At 34.1% G+C, this 21155-nt stretch overlaps 1 protein-coding gene and 1 long non-coding RNA gene across 2 annotated transcripts in view; both read right to left on the bottom strand.

Moving 5' to 3' along the window:
• The window catches only part of DPYD (dihydropyrimidine dehydrogenase), a 1113082-nt gene that overhangs the window by 944907 nt on the left and 147020 nt on the right, over positions 1-21155 (bottom strand). Inside the window, exon 3 of the mRNA XM_036769110.1 lies at positions 12456-12538. Within this exon, the coding sequence (XP_036625005.1) occupies positions 12456-12538 (83 nt within the window). The remainder of the gene's footprint in view (positions 1-12455; positions 12539-21155) is intronic.
• LOC118858543 lies at positions 1389-9240 on the bottom strand. Its single transcript, XR_005010947.1, has 2 exons — positions 9049-9240; positions 1389-1535 (listed from the first exon to the last, which is right to left on the bottom strand). It is a non-coding gene; the product is annotated as an uncharacterized LOC118858543 (long non-coding RNA).

The following is a 21155-nucleotide window of genomic DNA, read 5'->3' as shown; positions in this document are numbered from 1 at the left end:
TACAACTTCTTCAGAAATAGATGGCATGAATAGTTATCTATAGACAGTTTATATCGTCTCTTAGAAACAGGAGAAATCATGACAGAAATGATAGAAGAAAAATGCATTTTCTTAACGTTTCATTGCAGCTGGGACAGCTAGGTGGCACAATGGATAGAGTTCTGGGCCTGGACTCCAGAGGACCTCAGATGCCTATTAGCTGTGTGATCCTGGGCAAGTCACGTAACCTATGTTTGACTCAGTTTCCTCATCCATAAAATGGCACCTACCTCTCAGGGTTGCTGGCACAGTGCCTGAAACATAGTAACCTCTACACGAGTGTTAGCTATTATTATTTTTAGTACATGCACACATACACACATTATCTAACTATTTATCTACCTATCCATCTATGCAAGGAGAATCAGATTTAAATATTAACAAACAATAAAGATTTCAGGTGACTATCTCAAATTAAGTAATATCTTCCTTGAGGTTTCTTTTCATATTTTAGCTATATAGAAGTGAATATAATACAATATCTAAAAGGAGAGAGAGAGAGAGAGAGAGAGAGAGAGAGAGAGAGCAAGCGCACGAGAGCTAGAGCACCATAAGTAGGCCCTGAGGATGATGAAGGTATTCAAGGGAAAGCTGGGGGAGGGGAAAGGGGGGCGGTAGGGAGTGGTAGTTAACTCTCTAGAACCTACAGGTTTGTTTTTATTTTTCCTCTGAGGTAACTACAAACCAAAGGTGACACCATGAGTCTGGGAGAGTGTAGAAACCCTTAATGGGAATGTGGGAATCACTGGAGAGTGATAACAATTATGCCAATTTTATGGGCTACAGTGAGTCCCTTATGTCTCTTTTGTATCTTATGTTGGATGAACTCAATGCTGCCCTGGATACCTAATTTGCATTACTACTTTGAACACTGGTAGGAAATTGGAGGACCCCTTTACTCACCTCTATGCAAGCCTAGTCATAAACTTTATTTTGAGGTTCCCAAAGGAAATTCTGAGTGTGGTCAAAACAAGCCACAAACTTATCAATAGGTGTAGGTTAGGAATTGTCCTTTAGGTTAAAGCAGTCTATGCCAGCCCAGAGCTTGTTTCTGGGACACAGAAAACCAAAGATGGCATGCATTATAGTTCTCTTTTCTCCCTATGAAAATAAGACATTCCTTACTCAAATACGTAGTTCTTTATTCTTATTCAAGTGCAGGGGAACACGCTGTTTCAAAGATGACTTTTTAATTCCACCTATTTTAAGTTACCATCCAATTCCTATACCCCTAGGTAAGAAATGTCTCAGGCAACATCTCTCCACAGCATATGAAATTTAAAACATTATCTACAGGAATGAAAGAAGGGAAGAAAGATGAAGAAAAAAGATGACAATGACAAATATGATGCTGGCGAGTAATTTAACTTTATTGTAAATCATTCTTCTTTTCTATCTGAAAGAAGAAATTACTCTCAACTTCTGGAAGACAGGGGAAGACATCGCCAAGAGAATTGGTTTGTAAACATGGCATAGATGTTGACTGAACACATCACCTGTGTGAACAAATGACAAACATCCAGTTCAAATAACAGCTGATGATATGAAGGGTCTTTAAATAAAGGCAGTAGAACATCTACCATTTCAAAGTCAAAGTGATGACATCTATGACAGAAGCCACTCCCAAGGTCTAGAGGAGACACAACACAAACTGAATCAAACATTTCTGCCCAAGTAAACAGATCAATAAGATGCTACTTAGTACGTCAAAATACTCTTTATCCTATGTAAATAAATAATGCTTCTAAGAGCCATGGTGCTGAGCTATGGCCAAAGCAACGTCCTGAATATTCATTGTCAAACCCAGTATTTTTCTATAGTTGGAAGAGTTACTATAAAATGAATAAAGAAGAGAAACTTTCATGTCATTTCCAGGAAAAAGTTCCACATGCTTTGGAAATATAGCAGCCTTAACTTAGCCTAAATTTCAAGCTTTGTCAAATCTTGCTTTCTGGGAAGTTAAAATTTTATGATAGAGTCATCATTTTAGGTAGCAGCTAGGCAGTACAGTAGATAGAGTGCCAGGCCTGGAGTTAGGAAGATTCATCTTCCTGAGTTCAAATCTGGCCTCAGACACTTTTTAAGGAGTTGGTTTTTTTCAGTGGATTTTTGGACTTCCTTTTCTATTTGATCAGTTCTACTTTTTAAGGAGTTGTTTTCTTCAGCAAATTTTTGTATATCTATTTCCAGGGGCTGGAACATAGAAAGTGTTTAATAAATATTTATTGAAAAAAATGAAATAATTTTCCCATTGAATCAATTTCTAGAAACTTCAAAGGATCTCCTTTTTTTTCCAAACTAATGAGTAGTTATCAGAGGTAGGGTTGAGGACTTCAGACCAAATATTTGCTTTAAACTATTTTAATACCCAGCAGTTCCATAGGCAAAGCCAGGGTAAGAAAGGCTTACTTTGCTGACTAGGTAACTGTAATATCAGATGGCATGGAATGTTTTTTTTTCTTTGTAAAGCCAAAAATGCCATCAAAGTGGACCACGGTGAAAATCAGGGGCAGTTTGATCAATCTGCAACAATAGGAGACACCTGATGGAGAGCACTGATAGTCTGCAAGATTGAGAGATCTAGTTCTACCATGTGTGTCTCCAGAAAGACAAGGCTAACATTTAAAATGGGGTAGAATCATAGAGTACAAAATGGAATGAGCCCTAATTAATAAGCATGGGCATTAACAAAAGATTCTAATGTTCTTAAAACACAATTAGGCATTATGTATAAATCTAGTCTATTGTTCTTCTTAAGTTGTTGTAGAAAAATGCCAAATATGATTACAATATATGTATTCAAAACATGTAAACCAATAATTTTCCACTTGTAAAAGCTTGATTCAAAAAGCAATTTAGTTTATAGTTTACTTAAGCTTTGCAACTACATTAAAATATGATAGTATATACACAACGGCATGTTAACAAGATTACCATAACATTAAAATCATAATGTGGCACTTCAATTATGGATACTTAAAATTAAAGCTAATTCTCACAGTACCAATTTTTTATCTCCTAAATAATTTTAACTATTAGCTGCTCATTCAAAGACTGTATCTAAAAATAATTGGCACTCTATGTTAACAACTGAGCTTTGTAATATTCTTTGGGAGTAAAACAAAAGACATTTCTTCTTCACAAACCTTTAATACAGACTTTGATGCCAAGTAAGAATGTAAATTTCAATTCTATTTCATCTTTGGTTCAAATAGCTTTGGTAGGATTTGTTTTACCCCTCTATCTCTAAAACAAACAAAGCAGTGATACCCCACAGGCCAATAATAGACATTTCCTTTATAAGCTGAAATCATCCCTCAAATAGTATCAAACTGCCACGAAAATGGCGCATCTCAATGTTATTTTAGTTTGTAAATAACATTGCATTTTTAATATGAAATGACAACAGGTTTCATAAGTAAACAATATAATTCTTTCCTAGGGCACTACTTCTTTTAGACTGGTGCTTTGCATTATTTAGAATGAATATTGTTTAAATTAATCTCTATCACATACAAATTCTATTATGCAACCTGATTTGCTTGTGGTTGCTTTGTACATTAAAAGACAAGTTGAGATAGTAGATAAATTATGTAGAAATAGAAAGTATTCCAGGTTCCATTGCACATATGTGCCTATGTGTATAGTAGATACACCCCTGTATTTGCACACATGTGAATGCATATATAAACACAAAATGTGTGCATATATGTATGTATATATTGCATTGTGATGGGCAGGGAGAGAGAGAGAGAGAGAGTGAGTGAGAGAGAGAGAGAGAGAGAGAGAGAGAGAGAGAGAGAGAGAGAATTAGTAGCAAATATAATTCACTGTAACAAACATTTTGAAGTCCCTACTTTTTCAAAACCCTTCCCTCACCTTATATTTCCCTGGAATAAATATGATACATGGACAAGAAATGAGTGTAAAAAAATAAGATCTAATTCAAAGTAATTTTAAGACAGAGAGAGAGAGGAAGTAATGTTAACAATATCCAGGATCCGAGAAGGTCTTGTACAGGAGATGATATCTGAACTATTCCTTGAACAAAATCTAGGAATTTTTCTATGAGGTGCAGATAAAGAGGGAGGGAATTCCTGATGTAATGGATTACTTATACAAAGGTATAGATTTTGGATATGAAATGTAACATGTGCGGAAAATTTAAGGAGGTCACTTTGACAGTATAAAAGAAAATTCTGTCCTCTGTATTTTAGGCACAGGACTAATAGGAAAAAAAGGAGCTTGGTGGCCAGATTGCAGAGGTACCTAGTGTATACAGCTTTTTCACCTTCATGGGAGATTGCTAATATTAGGAAAGGTTGGCTCAAGTGAAGCCAGTAAATGGAGAGATATTCAAGATTAGACTGTAAGTAGGGATGATAGTAATCTGCTGGAGAAGAAAATATGCATTTAGAGGGCTTGGATTTGGAGAGAAGAATGGCCACTTGCAGATTTGAAACTGGCATTAAAGAGAAGATGTGATATGAGATGAGGAGGAAGAGAAAGGAAAAGAGAAATTTTATCACATGGCCTGAAGTATAAGGCTAGATCCTCTATGAAAAGTTTAAGTAGAGGGGTGATGTGGGAGGTTTGAAGGAACATGGAAAAGTATGGAACAGTCACTGTGGAGAATGAGGTGCTGATTCAATTAAGCAGAAATAAAATGATTGCCTCGCTGCAGTGAGGGTTCAGTTGAGATTAGATTACATAAATTTTTAAAGGATCCAATCTGCACAGCTTCATGCATTTTTCAAACTCTTTTCAGCACCAAGGTAATAGAAGTGAAGGAGAAAGCTAATGGGAGTGACTCAGAGTTGGGTTTTTGGAAGGCATGACTAGGATAGGTCCTTACTACCTATCAATTGAACTATTTCAATAGTATATTAATCAGGTTCCTTGCCTCCAGAACATTACTTCTTTAACCCATCCTCCAAAAAGTTGCTAAATTGATATTCTTAAACCTCAAATCTGACCATGTTACTTTCTCTACTCAAAATTCTTTTTTTCTCCTAAATCCTCCTGCCTCCTACCTTCCCTATTACTTTAAAGGTATTGTCTCCTTCATTAGACAGTAAGCTCCTCTATCTTTTGACTCTTTTTGCATCTCCAGTATTGAGCACAGTATCCAGCACATTTAGTGAATACTGACTGAATGATTCCCTATTGCTTCTATGATACAAAACAAACTCCTCAGCCTCGAATTTATATCTTCCCACAATTTGGCACTCACCTGCTTTCCAGTCTTATTTCTCAGAGAATAATTCCCACCCCCTTCTCCATTTAAAAATACTAAGAAGACATTTTATAATGATCCCAGGGTAAAGACTTTGGACTAATCTTAAAAATAAACCTTATCAGTCTTTCTTTAACTATCAATTACCAAACAAAGTCTTGTTGTCTTCTCTCTACATTAGCCCAGAAAAGAACTCCTCCTTTGGGTAATCACCTTATTTCTCTATGACCTAAAGAGATCAGAGTAAGGATCAGAAGGAAAATTCACACCTTCAAATAGAATTCTCTATTTGTGTTTTGCTGCGTATGTATAAATTCCCTCTCCATCTCTTCCTGTCTCTTTGTCATTCTTGGTGTTTGAATTGAGAATAAAAAAGAAACATTAGAAAACCAAAAATATTAAATTGTTTAATGATCATTGTGTTATATTAAAATATTTCAAATTATTTGAAGTGCTTCTGTTATGGGAATTTTTATTTCTTTTTTTCCTTCTGCCACTTTTAGTTGATATTAACCCCACCTGATCAAAACTTGTCCCATGAGATATAAAGCCTTAAACATTCCTTACATAAGAAGTCAGAAGAAGAATCTCAACTGTCCCTGCACTCCTTGGTGACATGTAAATTTTCCTCCTCAATTAGTCTAATTATGAATCCTCTAAATCTAGTTTAATCTGTAACTGACTCAGTTTACTAATTGTTTGACAAAGTTTGCTTCCTTAGGAGGATGTATGAGATTATGAATCCATTTAACTAAATCTGTTCAACTTTGGTGACATTGAAGGAAGTGTGAGATCTATCATCTCCTTCACTTTTATGGCCTATGAGGAATATACAAGATGGCAATATGTAAATGATTATTTCTCTGTCACTTTGACATAAATTTTCCTACAAGAAACCTGATTAGAATTCTCATAATTGTTCAGGTTTTTCTCTGAAGTCTGAACCTATTCTTGAGTACAATAATAAAACCTCAGTTTTTTACCCCTATAATCTGGCATTGCGGTAAACATATATTTAGCAGCAGCTACCCACCGCATGAACCCAGAGGAAGTTTTTCTCCCATAACAATTCTATCTCTTTAAAAAGCAATTGCTATTAGCAGCCAGGCTGAGAATTAGTAAATGATTCCTCATAGGAGTGAAGACACTTTGTTTCCAAAGTGTATTATCGACTATAACTATTTCAGAACTTAGGGAGCCAGGTTTATCCCATCATGAACTCTGGCAACATAGCCCTAAGGGAGAAGAATTCCTTATATGAGATGGAAGTTCATGCTTTCAGCAGAAGACAAATTCTCACTAGTTTAAATTCCTTGGGAGAAGTGATTTCACTTTACCTTTTTATTTCCAGATGTTTACCATAGCGCCTTACACTTAGTAGGCACTGGATAAATACTTGTGTATTTGAATTCCATGAAACCGAGTTGGTTTAACAACTACTACAACACCAAAATCTATGAAAAATATATGCACTAGGGCTTGAATCTATTGCCTTTAAGTATTATTGGTGCACTTGCCTCTTCCACAGAAATCTCTAAGTTCCCCAGAAAGCTAAAGCATGAGGCTAGTATGACTCTTTAAAATATTTTCTTTGATAAAGCGTGATCACTAGAAAACATTTGCGTACCTATAATACTATGTTGCTTTCTGGATGTTTTGTAAAGAGCAAGATCCTAGAGGGCAATGAGTGAAAATATTGATATCTATCTGTTGACAATTAATCAATTTTCCACTCAAATATACAAGACTCTTTTCTAGTACCTATGAATACATAAACATATAAAGGTCTGTTGTTATTCTTTGCCTTCGCTGTGTTTGATATTTAAAATCTCTTCCTTTTTCACTTGATATTTTTAAGAACTTTTAAATATCAGTATTTGTTCTTGTCTCTGACTCTAAGTCAATCTCAGATTGCAGTCATCTGAGGTGGGGGTGGGTAGATAGATTCAGCTATTTTATTGGTGTTAAGAAATTGAAATTCGAAAGAGACAAGGGTTTACAATTAAAATTAAAATACAAAGGTTAATGCAAGGCAGTTTATAGGGTGGCACTAGTAGTCTGGCCCAGAGAGTGAAAGGCTCCAGAGGAAAAGTATCATAGCAAAGAGATAAAAGTAAAATGGTTCCTTAAAGTGGCTAGATACTGGAAAGGGACTAACATTAATAAAAGAGTAAATGAGTTTTCTTAAGAAAAAGAAAATACCTTAAACTACTTAGCTTTTTAAAAACTGAAATATTAACTTCTTTTATATTTCTGAATTCTCTAAAATCCATTTTCCACAGAGTCATCTTTTGAGATATATATGTACACATACATGTGTGTGTATCATGAATCTTGCCCTCTGCCTAAGAAAATATATTCCTAGAGAGAGCCTTAAATAGAGAAAATACAGCATGCATGTAGCACATACCTGAAGGGGCCAAGCTCTTCAACTCAATATTGCCATCTAGTGCTATAAACCTCAAATCATCGACAGGGTCAGCCAGAGGCTAAATGAAAGCTCTGAGAGATCTCAGCTTTTAGCTGAGATCTAGTTAATTCACCCTTTGTACAATGACTTGAAGACAATTTCTTTACTGCAAAATATCATATTCTTTGAGTTTTCGTCTAAAGTTCTGACATCTCAAGGGTTTTTGGTTTTGTTTTTTGGTAACCCAGAACTATGCTCTAGTGCCATCTATAATCTAAGAGGCAAATAGATAGTATTACTGGGTCATAGGTTTGGAGATGAAAGGGAACTTGAAAGATATTCCTCATTTTAGAAATAAGGAAACTGATCCATCACCCTGATGGATCTGGTTCTGTTATTGTTGTTCGCAAGATACCTTTGCCAGTAAAGATCAAAGTTCTTTCTCCTTTTTTTCCCCTAGAGCATCATCATTTTTTTTTTTTTTTTTTGCTATTTAGTATACCAGGCAGCTTAGAGTACTAGAAAGAGAGATGGACTTGGAGTCTGAGACCTGGGTTAGAATGACATCTCAGATATTTGTTAGCTCTTTGTCCATGGATACGTCAATTAACCTTGACGAGCCTCAAGCTGCTTCATCTGGAAAACAGGAATAATAAATAAAGCAAAACACTTTACAAACCTTAATGAACTACCTAAGTGTAAATTATTGCTATTGTTACTGTTATTATGGTTATTCCATTAAAGAACAGAAGAAAAGATAAGAAATTAAAATTTAAAATCGGTACTACAATTCTATGAGTCAGAAATTTAACTTGCTCTTTTTTCTATCTTGCGGCAGAACAGAAAAATTTCAGTATTGTTCCATTCTGTTCTGTTTTGTATTGTTTCTTTTTGGCAATAACTTTTGCCTGCTGTAAAATGTCTTCTTCTCTTACCCTTTCTTGGGCATCTCCCCCTCTGTATCTGGAATTTTCAAACTAGAAACATACACTTTTGTAGACAATTTAACCTCTGTGACTGTGAAAGAGAACCAAACGTGGTTCTCTTCCCCACTGCCCACATTACTATGGTATGTGGGACAGAGAAGGTAACTATCAAAGAATTCAAGGACAATGGAAAGCCTCAGAAGACCTGTATTGCAAGATTCAAGGATATCCAAGACCATCAAGACCCTTCTCTCCTGGCCAAACTTGAGGATCATCATTCTCAACAGCGGGATCTTGTAACCCCTTACCATTTGGAGACAGTGTTGCATACTTTGCTCTTGGTTTACACAATCCCGCTATTTTCTTGCTTTCTCTTGTTCCTGTGCTCATACGATTCTCCTCTTAACCCCTTTAAATTATTAAGAGATATTACTTACATGAAAAAATGTATTCATGATAAAGATCCTGGAACTACTTTTTTTTTTTAGTGTTATTGGTCCATTTGCTTCTTCAGTTTTAATCTGTTTCATTAAACCAGCTGCAACAGACTAGGACACAGTCTTAAGATGTTTTCTCTCATATGCCAATACCACTGGAAAGTATTAAAATGCCCAGAGAACTGTTATCTAGAAAGTGCAAGATCCTAGAAGGCAACAACCAAGAAAAATGACAACTATCATTGACAATTAATCAATTATTTCTCAATAATTGTAGGATCAATTTTTCTGAACTCATTTACTCTGCTATTTTAATTTTTTATTTTTCTTATTTCCTTGAAATAATAAGAACTTTGAAAAATATTATTGGTTAACTAATAATTGGTTACTTAATTGGTCATTTAATGGTTTATTAATTACCATTTTTGATGTCATCAGAATTATTGAATTATGCTGTCGTAAGTCTTAGAAGGACATAGGGGTCACAGGGACGAATTGTCCACCGATGTAACAAAGTCCTTAAGAGTAGGCATTTTTCGGTATTTGTATTTGCATTACCAGAGTTAGGATTATACCTGGTGTGTGGCAGGCGCTTAATAAATTGCTCCTTGAGTGACCAATCGAATGATGTAAGAATCTTTTCTTCATTTCCCCTGTCAGAGTCATTTTGTTTTTTATTTAACATTTTTAGTGCTACACTAATGGATCACTAATGTGAAGGCAGTCAATTCATAGACATAATACTCAAAAAGTGTGTTCCCATGTGGTTGCTACTGCTGTAGTTATTGTCTGTCTTCTATCTGCAGTTTCATTGGCTCAAGTGGGAAAATTGCCCTCACAGTGAACAAAGCCACAGAAAAAGAGACTTTCAAACACAGTTTTTCATGATATTAAAGAATAGATCCCAAGAATCAGAGAATATAAAAGCTGGAATTTACATTCAATTTTCCATTACATGGAATTTGGCTAAATAGAAGATGAGGAGGAGGAGGAGAAAGATGAGGATGATAACATTTATATAGCACTTTAAGCTTTTCAAAGCAAGGCACTTTACAAATATTATCTTATTTGATCCTCACAATAATCCTGGGAGGTTTGTGCTACAATTATACCCATTTTATAGCTAGGGAAACTGATGTAGAGAGAGGTTATATGACTTGCTTAGGATTATAGGGCTAGTAAGTTTAAACTCAAATCTTCCTCATTCCTAGTTCAACCCTCTTTCCACCGATTTACCTCCCACTCAGCATGTCTTTCTACCCCTTTGCCTGCCTGTCTGCTATATAGTTCACAAAAATGCACACACTAAAAAAGGCCCTATTAAGAATTCATAAAAGCAAAGCAAAAAAATATAATATTAAACAAGTATCCAATATATTATAAAGTCATACTGTATATTAAGAATGTTTGAATTATTTGCTGATTTAGCTTATCTGAACCCCTTATTTTTCCAGTAATGAAAATGACTAAGTTAGCTGAAAATATAATCTGAACTATGGATCTCATGTCAGAGTTTTTCCATAATAGGACTCACTTGAGGAGAATATGATAAAGGGTACCTCCTGATATACTCTGTAAAATGGTTTAAAATAGCTAAATAAATAAACATGAAAAAGACTAAATAATTTCTACATATACCCCCTCAGGGGCACCTTAGTTTTCCCCTGATGCCAAATTCCTGTTTCTATTGATTTTCTTTTCTTTTGTTCTTCTCCTCTCATTTGAATCCGTTTCCAATAATTCTGTTTCTCAACAATTTTTTTCTTTGTAGTTCTTTAATTCTTTACTTCAAAGCCTAAATGGCAATATTCCCCTTGTCTTCTGTGTGTCTGAATTTGTGGGTGGGTGATTGAGTTGTATAAAGACGTTAGTAGGTACACTGAGAATAACTAGTTTCCTATAATAAAAATGCATTTATTCAATTTGACTCCAAAGGTTACAAACACACAGGAGTTAGAATATTGAAAAATAAAATTATTTTATAATGTTTGTTACTAACCCCTAATATAGTCACATCTTATGTATTCTAGATCTTTTTTAATTAACAACCTTTATCTAGATTTGTATGTGAGTTTCAGTCAAAGATTCATTTGCGGATTCAGGTTCACTTTTCCTTTTTTTTTATTAGTAAAAACATTAACAATAGGTTCACTTGCTCCAGCTGGTAATTCCTCACTACAAGCAATATATTATTCCTCTTTTTGTGACATCATAATCATCTATATAGAAAGTACCATGTATCTTTGTGTAGAAGCTACTGTTTCCATTAAATTTAATTACCTCCCCCTGTGGTTTTAAATAGAAGTGGCTTCAAAATGAGGGCAGCTTCTATTAAATTTAATTACTTTCCCCTGCTGCTTGCATGGTAAAAGGGAGGTTACTAAATGAGGGCAGCTTCTAAACTAAGGTATATGGTAACTATGTGTTGCCTTAAGAGGAATAGAGTCTGAGCTACTTCACTGGGCATTCATTTAGATAATCCTTTCTTCTATTTTTTAAAATTTTCATTTCCTCTTTAACCTCAGAGTCTAAGAAGGAAAAAAGATTAGGAAGGAGGATATATTTTTAAAATCAATATTAATTCTTCACACTAAATAAATATTTTGAACCATTTTGAAAGTAATTCTATCATATTTCCAGAACAGAACTTTAAAAAAAATCACTTGTTTCATTTTCTAAGGCTGAGTAATGAGTAACCATTTAAAGTGTCTCATATATTTATGTTCCTCGAGTCCAATCAACTATTATATTTTAAATACTTAATTAAAAGTCACTAGAAAATTTATAAAGTTTATGAGAAATAATAGTGATGACATTCACCATAAAAAATTCTTATTGTAAAACTTTTCTACCCTGAAAATGCATCAGTACCATTATGAAATTTTACATGTGTAAATAAGAACTAGAAATATAGTAAAAATGAGGCAAAACATTTAAAATGTTTTAAGGAGAAAAGTTAACTTTTTTTTACTCTTTGAATATAACCCTATTAAAGTCTTATCAACAGAAAATGCATGAATCACTACTTTAAAAAAATTTAAATATAAATTAATAAGAAATACCAAGTCATTTAGAACCCCATTGTATAATTCTTCCAACACAGGCAGAATTTAGATGAACAATATTTTCATTCATTCACACAGTTTAGTATAAATATAAAACAAGACACCCCTTAAGCATTTTAAGTCACAAATTAAACATTTACATTTTTTACTGTGCAGTGAAGCTGAACATTTATGCAGCTTCAAAACCAAAGTGGAGCCTCAAGGGAAGCCTCTCCACTGACAAATTAATACCTTAGAGAACAGAGCTGAATGGTGGCAATGAACTCATTTGTTCCCCCAATAATGAAGAATGACTTTTTCTTTACCACATCTGTGACTGTTGCTATGGTGACCCAGACTTACCTCATTGCTTCTCGAAGAGCTCCTCGCTCACTAAGAGTCGTGTGCTTGATGTCATCAAAATTATTTTCTAGCTTTGGACAGGCCTATAATATATGAAAGCATGACATGAATCGCTATAACATTCTGAAGCAAAAAGGAACTACATGCTTCTATCTGCAAATATAATTAATAATATTGATAATGAATTTACACAAATTATGCACACAATTTTAATTGGATAGGATTCATTAGAATTGACAGTGAACTCAGTAACCAAATAGAAGTAGCCTATAATATAGTTGTTATGGAAATTGTTTTAAAAGTATTCCAGAATGTGGTAGACAGAATGAATATTTAATAAAATGGTAGAATTTCTAGACTATTTTGAGTAATAACAGATGCTCTTTCTTCATGTAAATTAAACTAGAAATACATTATTTTATATGAAAGGGAAATCAATAGAATGTTCTAGATCTAAAAACAATAAGCAATATTCTAACTTCTGTACCAAACTCATACCAAGATCTAAATGTGTACATCTGGAAGGCAGATTAGACACAGTAACTCAGACAAATTCTTCCATTATTCACTTTGAAACAACTTTAAAATATCACTTCAAATTGATTTTTGGAACAGCAGAGCCAACAGAAGGTCAGAACGAAACATTTTCCCAGCCCAAACCAACTATGGAGGTTGGCAAGAGAGGTATGTGACACTAAGGTGGGGGCCAGCCTAAAGTGGACCATGCAGGGTCTTGGAGGCAGCTGTGATAGCTAAAGCAGCAGCAGCTTCAGCTCTCAGCCCAGAGATGGTTAGAGGTTTATACAACCAGTTAGAAACAGATTACAGGGGACCCTTTGCTGAAACTGGTTGCACATGGCACTAATTGGCAACTCTATTGCCTGTAAGTAGTTCTGGTTCACATTTCCAGGGTGGAGAGGAAAGCTTCTCATCAGTCACTAGAGAGCAGGGGCCCTGGTTGCAGTACCAAGGCAGAGAGGAGTACTAGTTCTTGTGGCTGCAGGAGAGCAGAGGACCTAGTCATAGTCCCAGGGTCAAGAATAGCACTAGCACTTGCAGCAGAAGAAGGGCCTTCCTGGGTAAAGGCCAGGGCTCAGACCAGAAGAGCAGAATATACCACCTTAGAGGCACTGACAATTTGTATACCTCTAGAATTGGCTCTGAAAATAACCACATGAAAAAGCCTGAAGCTAGAGACAATGCCTCTTCACCCCAAGGTGAGCAGAAACTAACTTTAACAAAAAGTATGAAATAAAGAAACAGGTTGAAAAAAAATGAGCAAGCAACAACAAAGAACTTGACCATAAAAAAGCTACTATGATGGGAGGGAAAACCAAGACACAGAATCAAAAGAAGATAATAATGTGAAAACCTCTACAACCAAAGCCTTAAAGAAAAATGATAATTGAACCCAAGCCCAACAAGAAGAATTTCTGGAAGAGTTAGAGAAAGAGATTAGAGTGGTGGAAGAAAAGTTGGGGAAAAATTATAGTGCTGCAAGAAAATTATGAAAAGAGAATTAACAACTTCTTAAAAGAGGCACAAAAAATACTGGAGAAAATATTTGCACCTTAAAAAGTAGAACTGGCCAAATGGAAAAGAGCTACAAAAGCTCACTGAAGAAAATAATTCCTTAAAAATACAAATTGGGCAACTGGAAGCTAACAACTCCATGAGACCTCAAGAAACAATAAAACAAAGTAAGAAAAATGAAAAAAGAGAAAATTTGAACTATCTCATTTTTTAAAAAAAGACCTGAAAAATAGATCAAAGTGAGATAATTTAAAAGAGCCCAAACATAATATTTCAAGAAATTATCCAGGAAAATATCTTAGATCCAGATGGTAAAATAGCAATTGAAAGAATCCAATGATCACCTCCTGAACTAGATCCCAAAATGAAAACTCCCAGGAATGTTATAGCCAGATTCCAGAGCTCCCAAGTCAAGGAGACAATATTGAAAGGAGCCAGAAAGAAACAATTCAAATATCATGGACCCACATTCAGAATCACACAAGATTTAGCAGCTTCCACATTAAAAGGAGCAGAGAGCTTGGAATATAATATTGTAGAGGCAAAGAAGCAAGGATTACAACCAAGAAAAACATATCCAGTAATACTGAGTATAATACTTCAGGGGAAAAATGCATGGTTAATGAAATATAAGGACTTACAAATATTCCTAATGAAAATACCAGGCACAAATAGAAAATCTGGCATTCAAACACAAGACTTAAGCATAAAAATATAAATATAAAAGACAGACTCATTAAGCTGTTTACATTCTTATATAGGAGGATGATATATGTAATCTCTAAGTACTTTATCATTATTAAGGCAGTTAGAAGCAGTATACATAGAAAGGCCAGGGTGTGAATCAATAATATTTGGATGATCTCCAAAAAATGGAGTTAGAAAGAGGGATACACTGAGAGAAGGGTGAAGGGAAAGGTCGAATGGGGAACATTATGTCCTATAAAAGAGGCAAACAAGAAAGATCTTTTATAATGAAGGGGATTAAGGGTTAATGGGCAATGCTTAAACCTCCACTTTCATCAAAATTAGTTCAAAGAAGGAAGAATACACACACACACACACACATATATGTATGTATATACACATACATATGTGTATATACAGACATACACATACACACACATACAGATACTCAGTTATGTATAGATATCTATCTTACCCAACAGGGAAATTGGAGGGGAAAGAAGAAAAGAGAAAGTAGGGAGGATGATAAAAGACAGCAGTCAGAAGCAAAACAGACTTTTGAGGAAAGACAGGATAAAAATTGAGAAGAACAGAAGAAAACGGGATCCACAGTTATCAATCATAATTGTTAATGTAAATGGAATGAGCTTACCCATAAAACAGAAGCAAATAGCAGAATGGATTAGAAACAAGAATACAACAATATGTTGTTTACAAGAGACATGTGTGAAATAGACACACATAGAGGTAAAATAAGAAGATGGAGTGTACCTAAAGAAAAGGAGAGGGAGCAGAATTTATTATTCCTTAGTTGAAGTAAAAAAGCCAGGGGTAGTAATCATGATCTCAAAGCAGAAGCAGAAATAGACCTAATTAAAAGAGATAATCATTTTTGATAATATTCTAATATAGCCAATGAAGTAACATGAAAAAAATATAGCGTTTCTCTGATAAAGACCTCGTTTCTCAAATATAGAGGCAACTGAATCGTATCTATAAAAGTAAGAGCCATTTCTCAATCGATAAATTGTCAAGGGATGTGAACAGGTAACTTTCAGAAGAAGAAATTCAAGTTATCTAAAGTCATATGAAAAAATGCTTTAAATCACAATTGATTAGAGAAATTTAAATTAAAATAACTCTGAGGTACCACAATAGACCTATCAGAAAAGACAAATGCTGGAAGATATGAGGGGAAAATGTACATTAATGAACTGTTGGTGGAATTATAAATTGGTCTAACCATTCTGGAGAACAATTTGAATCCATGCCAAAAGGGCTATAAAGCTGTATATATCCTTTGAGCCAGAAATAACATTACTAAGTCTATATCCCAAGGAGATCAAAGAAAAAGAAAAAGTATCTACATGGATAAAAATCTTTATACCAGCTCTTTTTCTGGTGGCAAAGAATTAGAAATTGAAGCAATACTAATCAATTTTGGAATGGCTGAATAAGTTGTGGTATATGAGTATGGAATACTATTATGCTATCAGAAATGACAAGGGAGATAGTTTCATTAAAAACAATGCAGGACTATATGAACTGAAGCAAAATGAAGTGAGAAGCAGGAGATCATTGTGCACAATAACAGTTATATTGTAATGATGATCAACTATGAAAAACTTAGCTACTCTGATCAAATACAATGACCAAAGACAATTCCACAGGACTCATGATGAAAAATGCTATTTACCTACATAAAAAGAACTGATAAACTCTGAGTGCAAAATGAAGTATTTTTCTCATTTTATTTTTTTTCTTTTTTGTTGTTGTTGTTGTTGTGAAACAACTAATATGGAGACAGGTTTTACATGATTTCACCTATATAATTGATATCATATTGCTTTTCTTTTTCAGTGGGTGGGGGAGGGGTAGATGTAAGGGAAAGAATGGAACTTAAAATTTAAAAAAGGAATGTTAAAAAATAAATGTTTAAAAAACAGATGTGTACATTTTAAATCATTAAACTCTCCAGTAACTATGATAATGGCAGAACATGACCCTTTCTAATTAAGAAAAATTAACCAACATTATTTAATGCTTAAAATCAGACCTATAAAGTTAAAAATAACCATAAATGAACATTTTAGAAATCCGAAAAGACAAATCCACTTCTCAAAATAAAACGAAGCTCATTCTACTGAGAGCTGATGTTAAGGGAAAAAAGTTGTCAGTCACTTAAACCTGAAAGTAATTTTCCATTTTGCATTTGGAAATGTTCTATTTCTAAACCATTTTTCAAGAACGCTATATTAAATTACTTAACAAATTTTAAAAATTATTTTTGTGATTTCCAATTTAATTTGATGCCAAGCTTGATATTGACTTTTATTTGCCCAAAGATGAGAAAATAATAAGCTGAAGGCCTTTAAGGTGAAAAATTAATCAATGTACTTTTTATTTGAATATTATGTGGTATTATTTAAAGTAGTAAAAAAAATCACTAAATTTAATGATAATATTCATAGGAGAAAGGGAAATGCTTAGACTTTAAGTACAATTTAATAGTGTTGCATTGCAGAGGAAAGAACACAAATTTGGAGTCAGAAAACTTATTTTAAAATCCCTGTTCTGACACTTATTAACTATGTGATCCTAAACACATTATTTCACTGGTCTACACCTCAGTTTCCTCATCTGTAAAAAGGGGAAAGTAATCCCTACAGGCCTCACATATAGTATATAGTAAAGAGTTATGTCTACAAGGATCAAATGAGATGATGTACGCAAAGCCCTGAATGAATTAAAAAATGCTGTACAAATTCACTCTTATTATTGTTGCATTACTCCCACTCAAGGCTTGTGAATCAACTTGTATGGTTCTTGAAAAGACACTGACTCCGAAATGGTTTTCCAGATCTGCATTTGCTTGAATCAAAATCATTATTACTATTAACTTAAAGTGACACTTAGGGATTAATTTAATTAACTAGTTCTGAAAATGTTCAGGTTGGAGAGTTTCTTTAGAAGGACCAAAATGGATTGGAAAAAAAAAGATTACATTCTATTTCTAAGAAATCACAATACCCTGAAGCCTCACTATAACCCCCTCCTTGATGTCCATGTCTTTTAGAGGTCACCATCTAATGAATGATGAGGCCTTCTGTGTATTTCAATCGCAAAATTCTACTTTGTTCAACGAGTATTCCAAAGATGACAAAATTACCTGAGTTTGTTTCACCTTGAGAGAATACTGTTCCATTGAGAGTAGCTGATACACAAATTAGTTAGGAATAGGTATATCATAAAACCACTGAAACCTTTGTCAAGCAATAGGAACATGATTTTCCCAAACTTCAAGTTCTACTTTTTCAGTATCAGCCCTTCGATTATAGTGTAAAATATCTGGGATATTTCTTCTTACAGATTAGTTTTATATGTCTCCTTGTATACATTCATTTCATGACTACGCTTTTTCCCCTCTAAAACCAGATATGCATCTGGGTAATGCCCACTCCTCAATTCCACAGATGACCTAGGTTTTCATCCTTCTCTTATAAAATTCTACCTAAGACTCCAGAGCCAGGAATCTTTCTTTCTTTCATTTAAAAAAATAAATTTAACGAAACAAGTTTTTGGTTTCCATAGGAACCAAACTATTACTGTCATATTCATATGATCCGTTCCTCACACACACTTTAAATTTTTTTTCAATCAACAATTATTTTCTTTCTTTCCCATTTCCCCAAATAGGGAAAAGAAAAAGAAAAAGAAAAAAAAGAATTATATAAACAAATATACATAGCATAGCAAAATAAATTTTTTCATTGGCCATGTCTAAAAACATGTGTCCCATTCTGTATCTTAAGTTCATCACTTCTGTAGGCAGCCTATGTCATCAGTCATTTAGAATTGGTGATTAGTCATTGCAATGATCAAGAGCTCTTTCAAAAGCTGTTTTTTCCAGCATTGTTATTTTTCTGGGCACCAGTTGGTTAAAGTCTTCTCAGGTTTCTCTGAAACCATCCCTTTCATCATTTCTCATGGCACAATAGTTTTCCATTATTTTCATATGCCCCAATATATTCGACCAAATCTAAGCCTCTCCCTTAGTTTCCAGTTTTTGCCAAAGTAATGCTGTAACTGTTTGGTACATATAGGTTCCTTTAGTCTTTCTTTGATCTCCTTGGTGAATAAGCCTATAATTTGAATCATTGTGTCAAAGGGTATGAAGAGTTCAGTGACATTGAGGGCAGAGTTCCAAATTGCCTGCTAGAATAGCTAGACCAACTCACAACTCCTGCAGGAGTGCATTAGTGTGCCTGTTTTCCCACAGGCCCACCAATATTGTCACTTTTCTTTTTTGCTATTTTTGCAAATCTGATAGTTTTGAGGTATAATTTTTGAGTACCTTTCATTTGCAGCGATCTAATTATTAGTGATTTAGAGAATTTGTTTTTATCCATACTGCTGCTGATAGATGAATTTCTTTGTGAAAATGGACTTCATATCTTTTTCTCCCAATTATTAATAGAGAATGATTGTCATTATTCTATCTGGTGTACCACAATGCACTGGGAACTCATTTTGCTTAACGATATTTTTTCAAGTGAGGGCTCATTCTGAGTATAAGGATCTAGGGAGTAATTAACAAGTGATAGCAGTGTTTAAAATGAGCATCAATAAAACATTTTAAATGATTTCTGTGTAAGCAAAAAAAAATGCAGAAACACAAAGAAAAATAAAATTTAAAAGTATGCTTTAATCTGCACTTGGAGTACATCAAGTTATCTCTGGAGATGGTTAGGATTATCTTGGATCATTTTCTTGATCAGAATAGCTAAGTCTTTCACAGGTGATGAGCCTTAAAATATTGCTATTACAGTTTACAGTGTTTCCCTGGTTCTGCTCACTTTACTTTTGACAGTTCACATAAATTTTCCCACATTTTTCTGAAACAATCCTGCTTGTCATTTCTTCTTCACACTACATCAATTCATATAGGTCTTCCCAGGTTTTTCTGAAGTCATGCCATTCACAGTAGTACTCCATCACAAATGATGTTTCACAACTTGCTCAGGGATTCCCCAATTAATGGGCATTGCTTCAATTTCCAATTCTTTGCCAATACAAAAAAAGAGCTGCTATAAATATTTTGCACAAATAGGTCCTTGCCTCTTTTTTTGATCACTTTAGGATACAGACCCAAATGGTAATGCTGGATCAAAGGATATTCACGGTGTTATAGCCCTTTGATTGTAGTTCCAAATTATTCTCCAGAATGGCTGGATCAGTTCACAATTCCACCAGAGGGGCATTAGTGTAAAAATTTTTCCACATCCCCTCTAGCATTTGGCATATTCCTTTTCTGTCAAGTTAGTCAATCTGATAGGTGTAAAATGGTATTTCAGAGTAATTTTAATTTGCATATCTCTAATCAGTATTAATTTAGAGCATTTTTATATGACTATTGATAGCTTTGATTTCTTCTTCTAAACACTATTCATATCATTTGACTAACACCTGGAGAATAGCTCTTATTTTTATATATTTGCCTCAGTTTCCAATATATTTGAGAAATGAGGCCTTCCTTCATCAGAGAAACTTACTATAAAAACTTTTCCAATTTTCCTATTTTCTTTCTAATTTTGAGTATATATTAATTTTGTGCATAAACTTTTTAATTTCATGTAATCAAAATGATGAATTTTATTTCCTGTGATACTCTTTTCTTATTTGTTCCTAAACTCTTCCCTTATACATAGATATGACAGTTACATTTTTCCATGCTTCCCTAATTCATTCATCATATCATCCTTTATGTCCAAATCATTTATCCATTTTGACCAGTGATGGGATTCAAATGAATTAACAACTGTTTCTCCACAGAATCGCGCAGAGGCACCACCCCGGCTGCTGATGTGGTGGGTGCGGGCTCCACCCCCACTAACAAATGATTTGCAGAACTCAATCTAAAATTAGGTACTGAGTTATATGGAACAGGTGTTAACCAGCTGAATCCCACCACTAATTTTGACGTTATCTTGGTATATAATGTAAGATGTTGGTTTATGCCTAGTTTCTGCCAAATTTCTTTTGAGTTTCCCAGCAATTTTTGTCAAATGGTAAATTCTTACCCCAAAAGCTTAGATCTTTGGGTTTATCAAACACTAGTTTATATAGACACTCTCTAAAGTGTACCTACCTAATCTATTCCAGTGTTTGAAAATTCTTTTTTCTAAGTAACAGATTATTTTCATGATTATTTCTTTTTAATATAGTTTGAAATCTAGTATTGTTTGGCCATCTTCCTTCAATTCTTTTTCCCATTAATTCTCTTGATATCCTTCATCTTTTGTCCTTTGAGATAAATTTCATTATTATTTGTTCTAGCTGAATAAATAATTCTTTGGAAATTTGGTATGGCACAGAATGAGTAAATTAACTTAGGTAGAATGGTAATTTTTATTATATTAGCTTGGCCTACCCATGAGCAATTAATTTCTATCTATTTGCTTAGATCTGTCTTTATGTGAA

Source organism: Trichosurus vulpecula, chromosome 7 (assembly GCF_011100635.1).
Source record: "Trichosurus vulpecula isolate mTriVul1 chromosome 7, mTriVul1.pri, whole genome shotgun sequence".
NCBI lineage: Eukaryota > Metazoa > Chordata > Mammalia > Diprotodontia > Phalangeridae > Trichosurus > Trichosurus vulpecula.
This window is presented reverse-complemented; position numbering and strand designations above follow the sequence as displayed.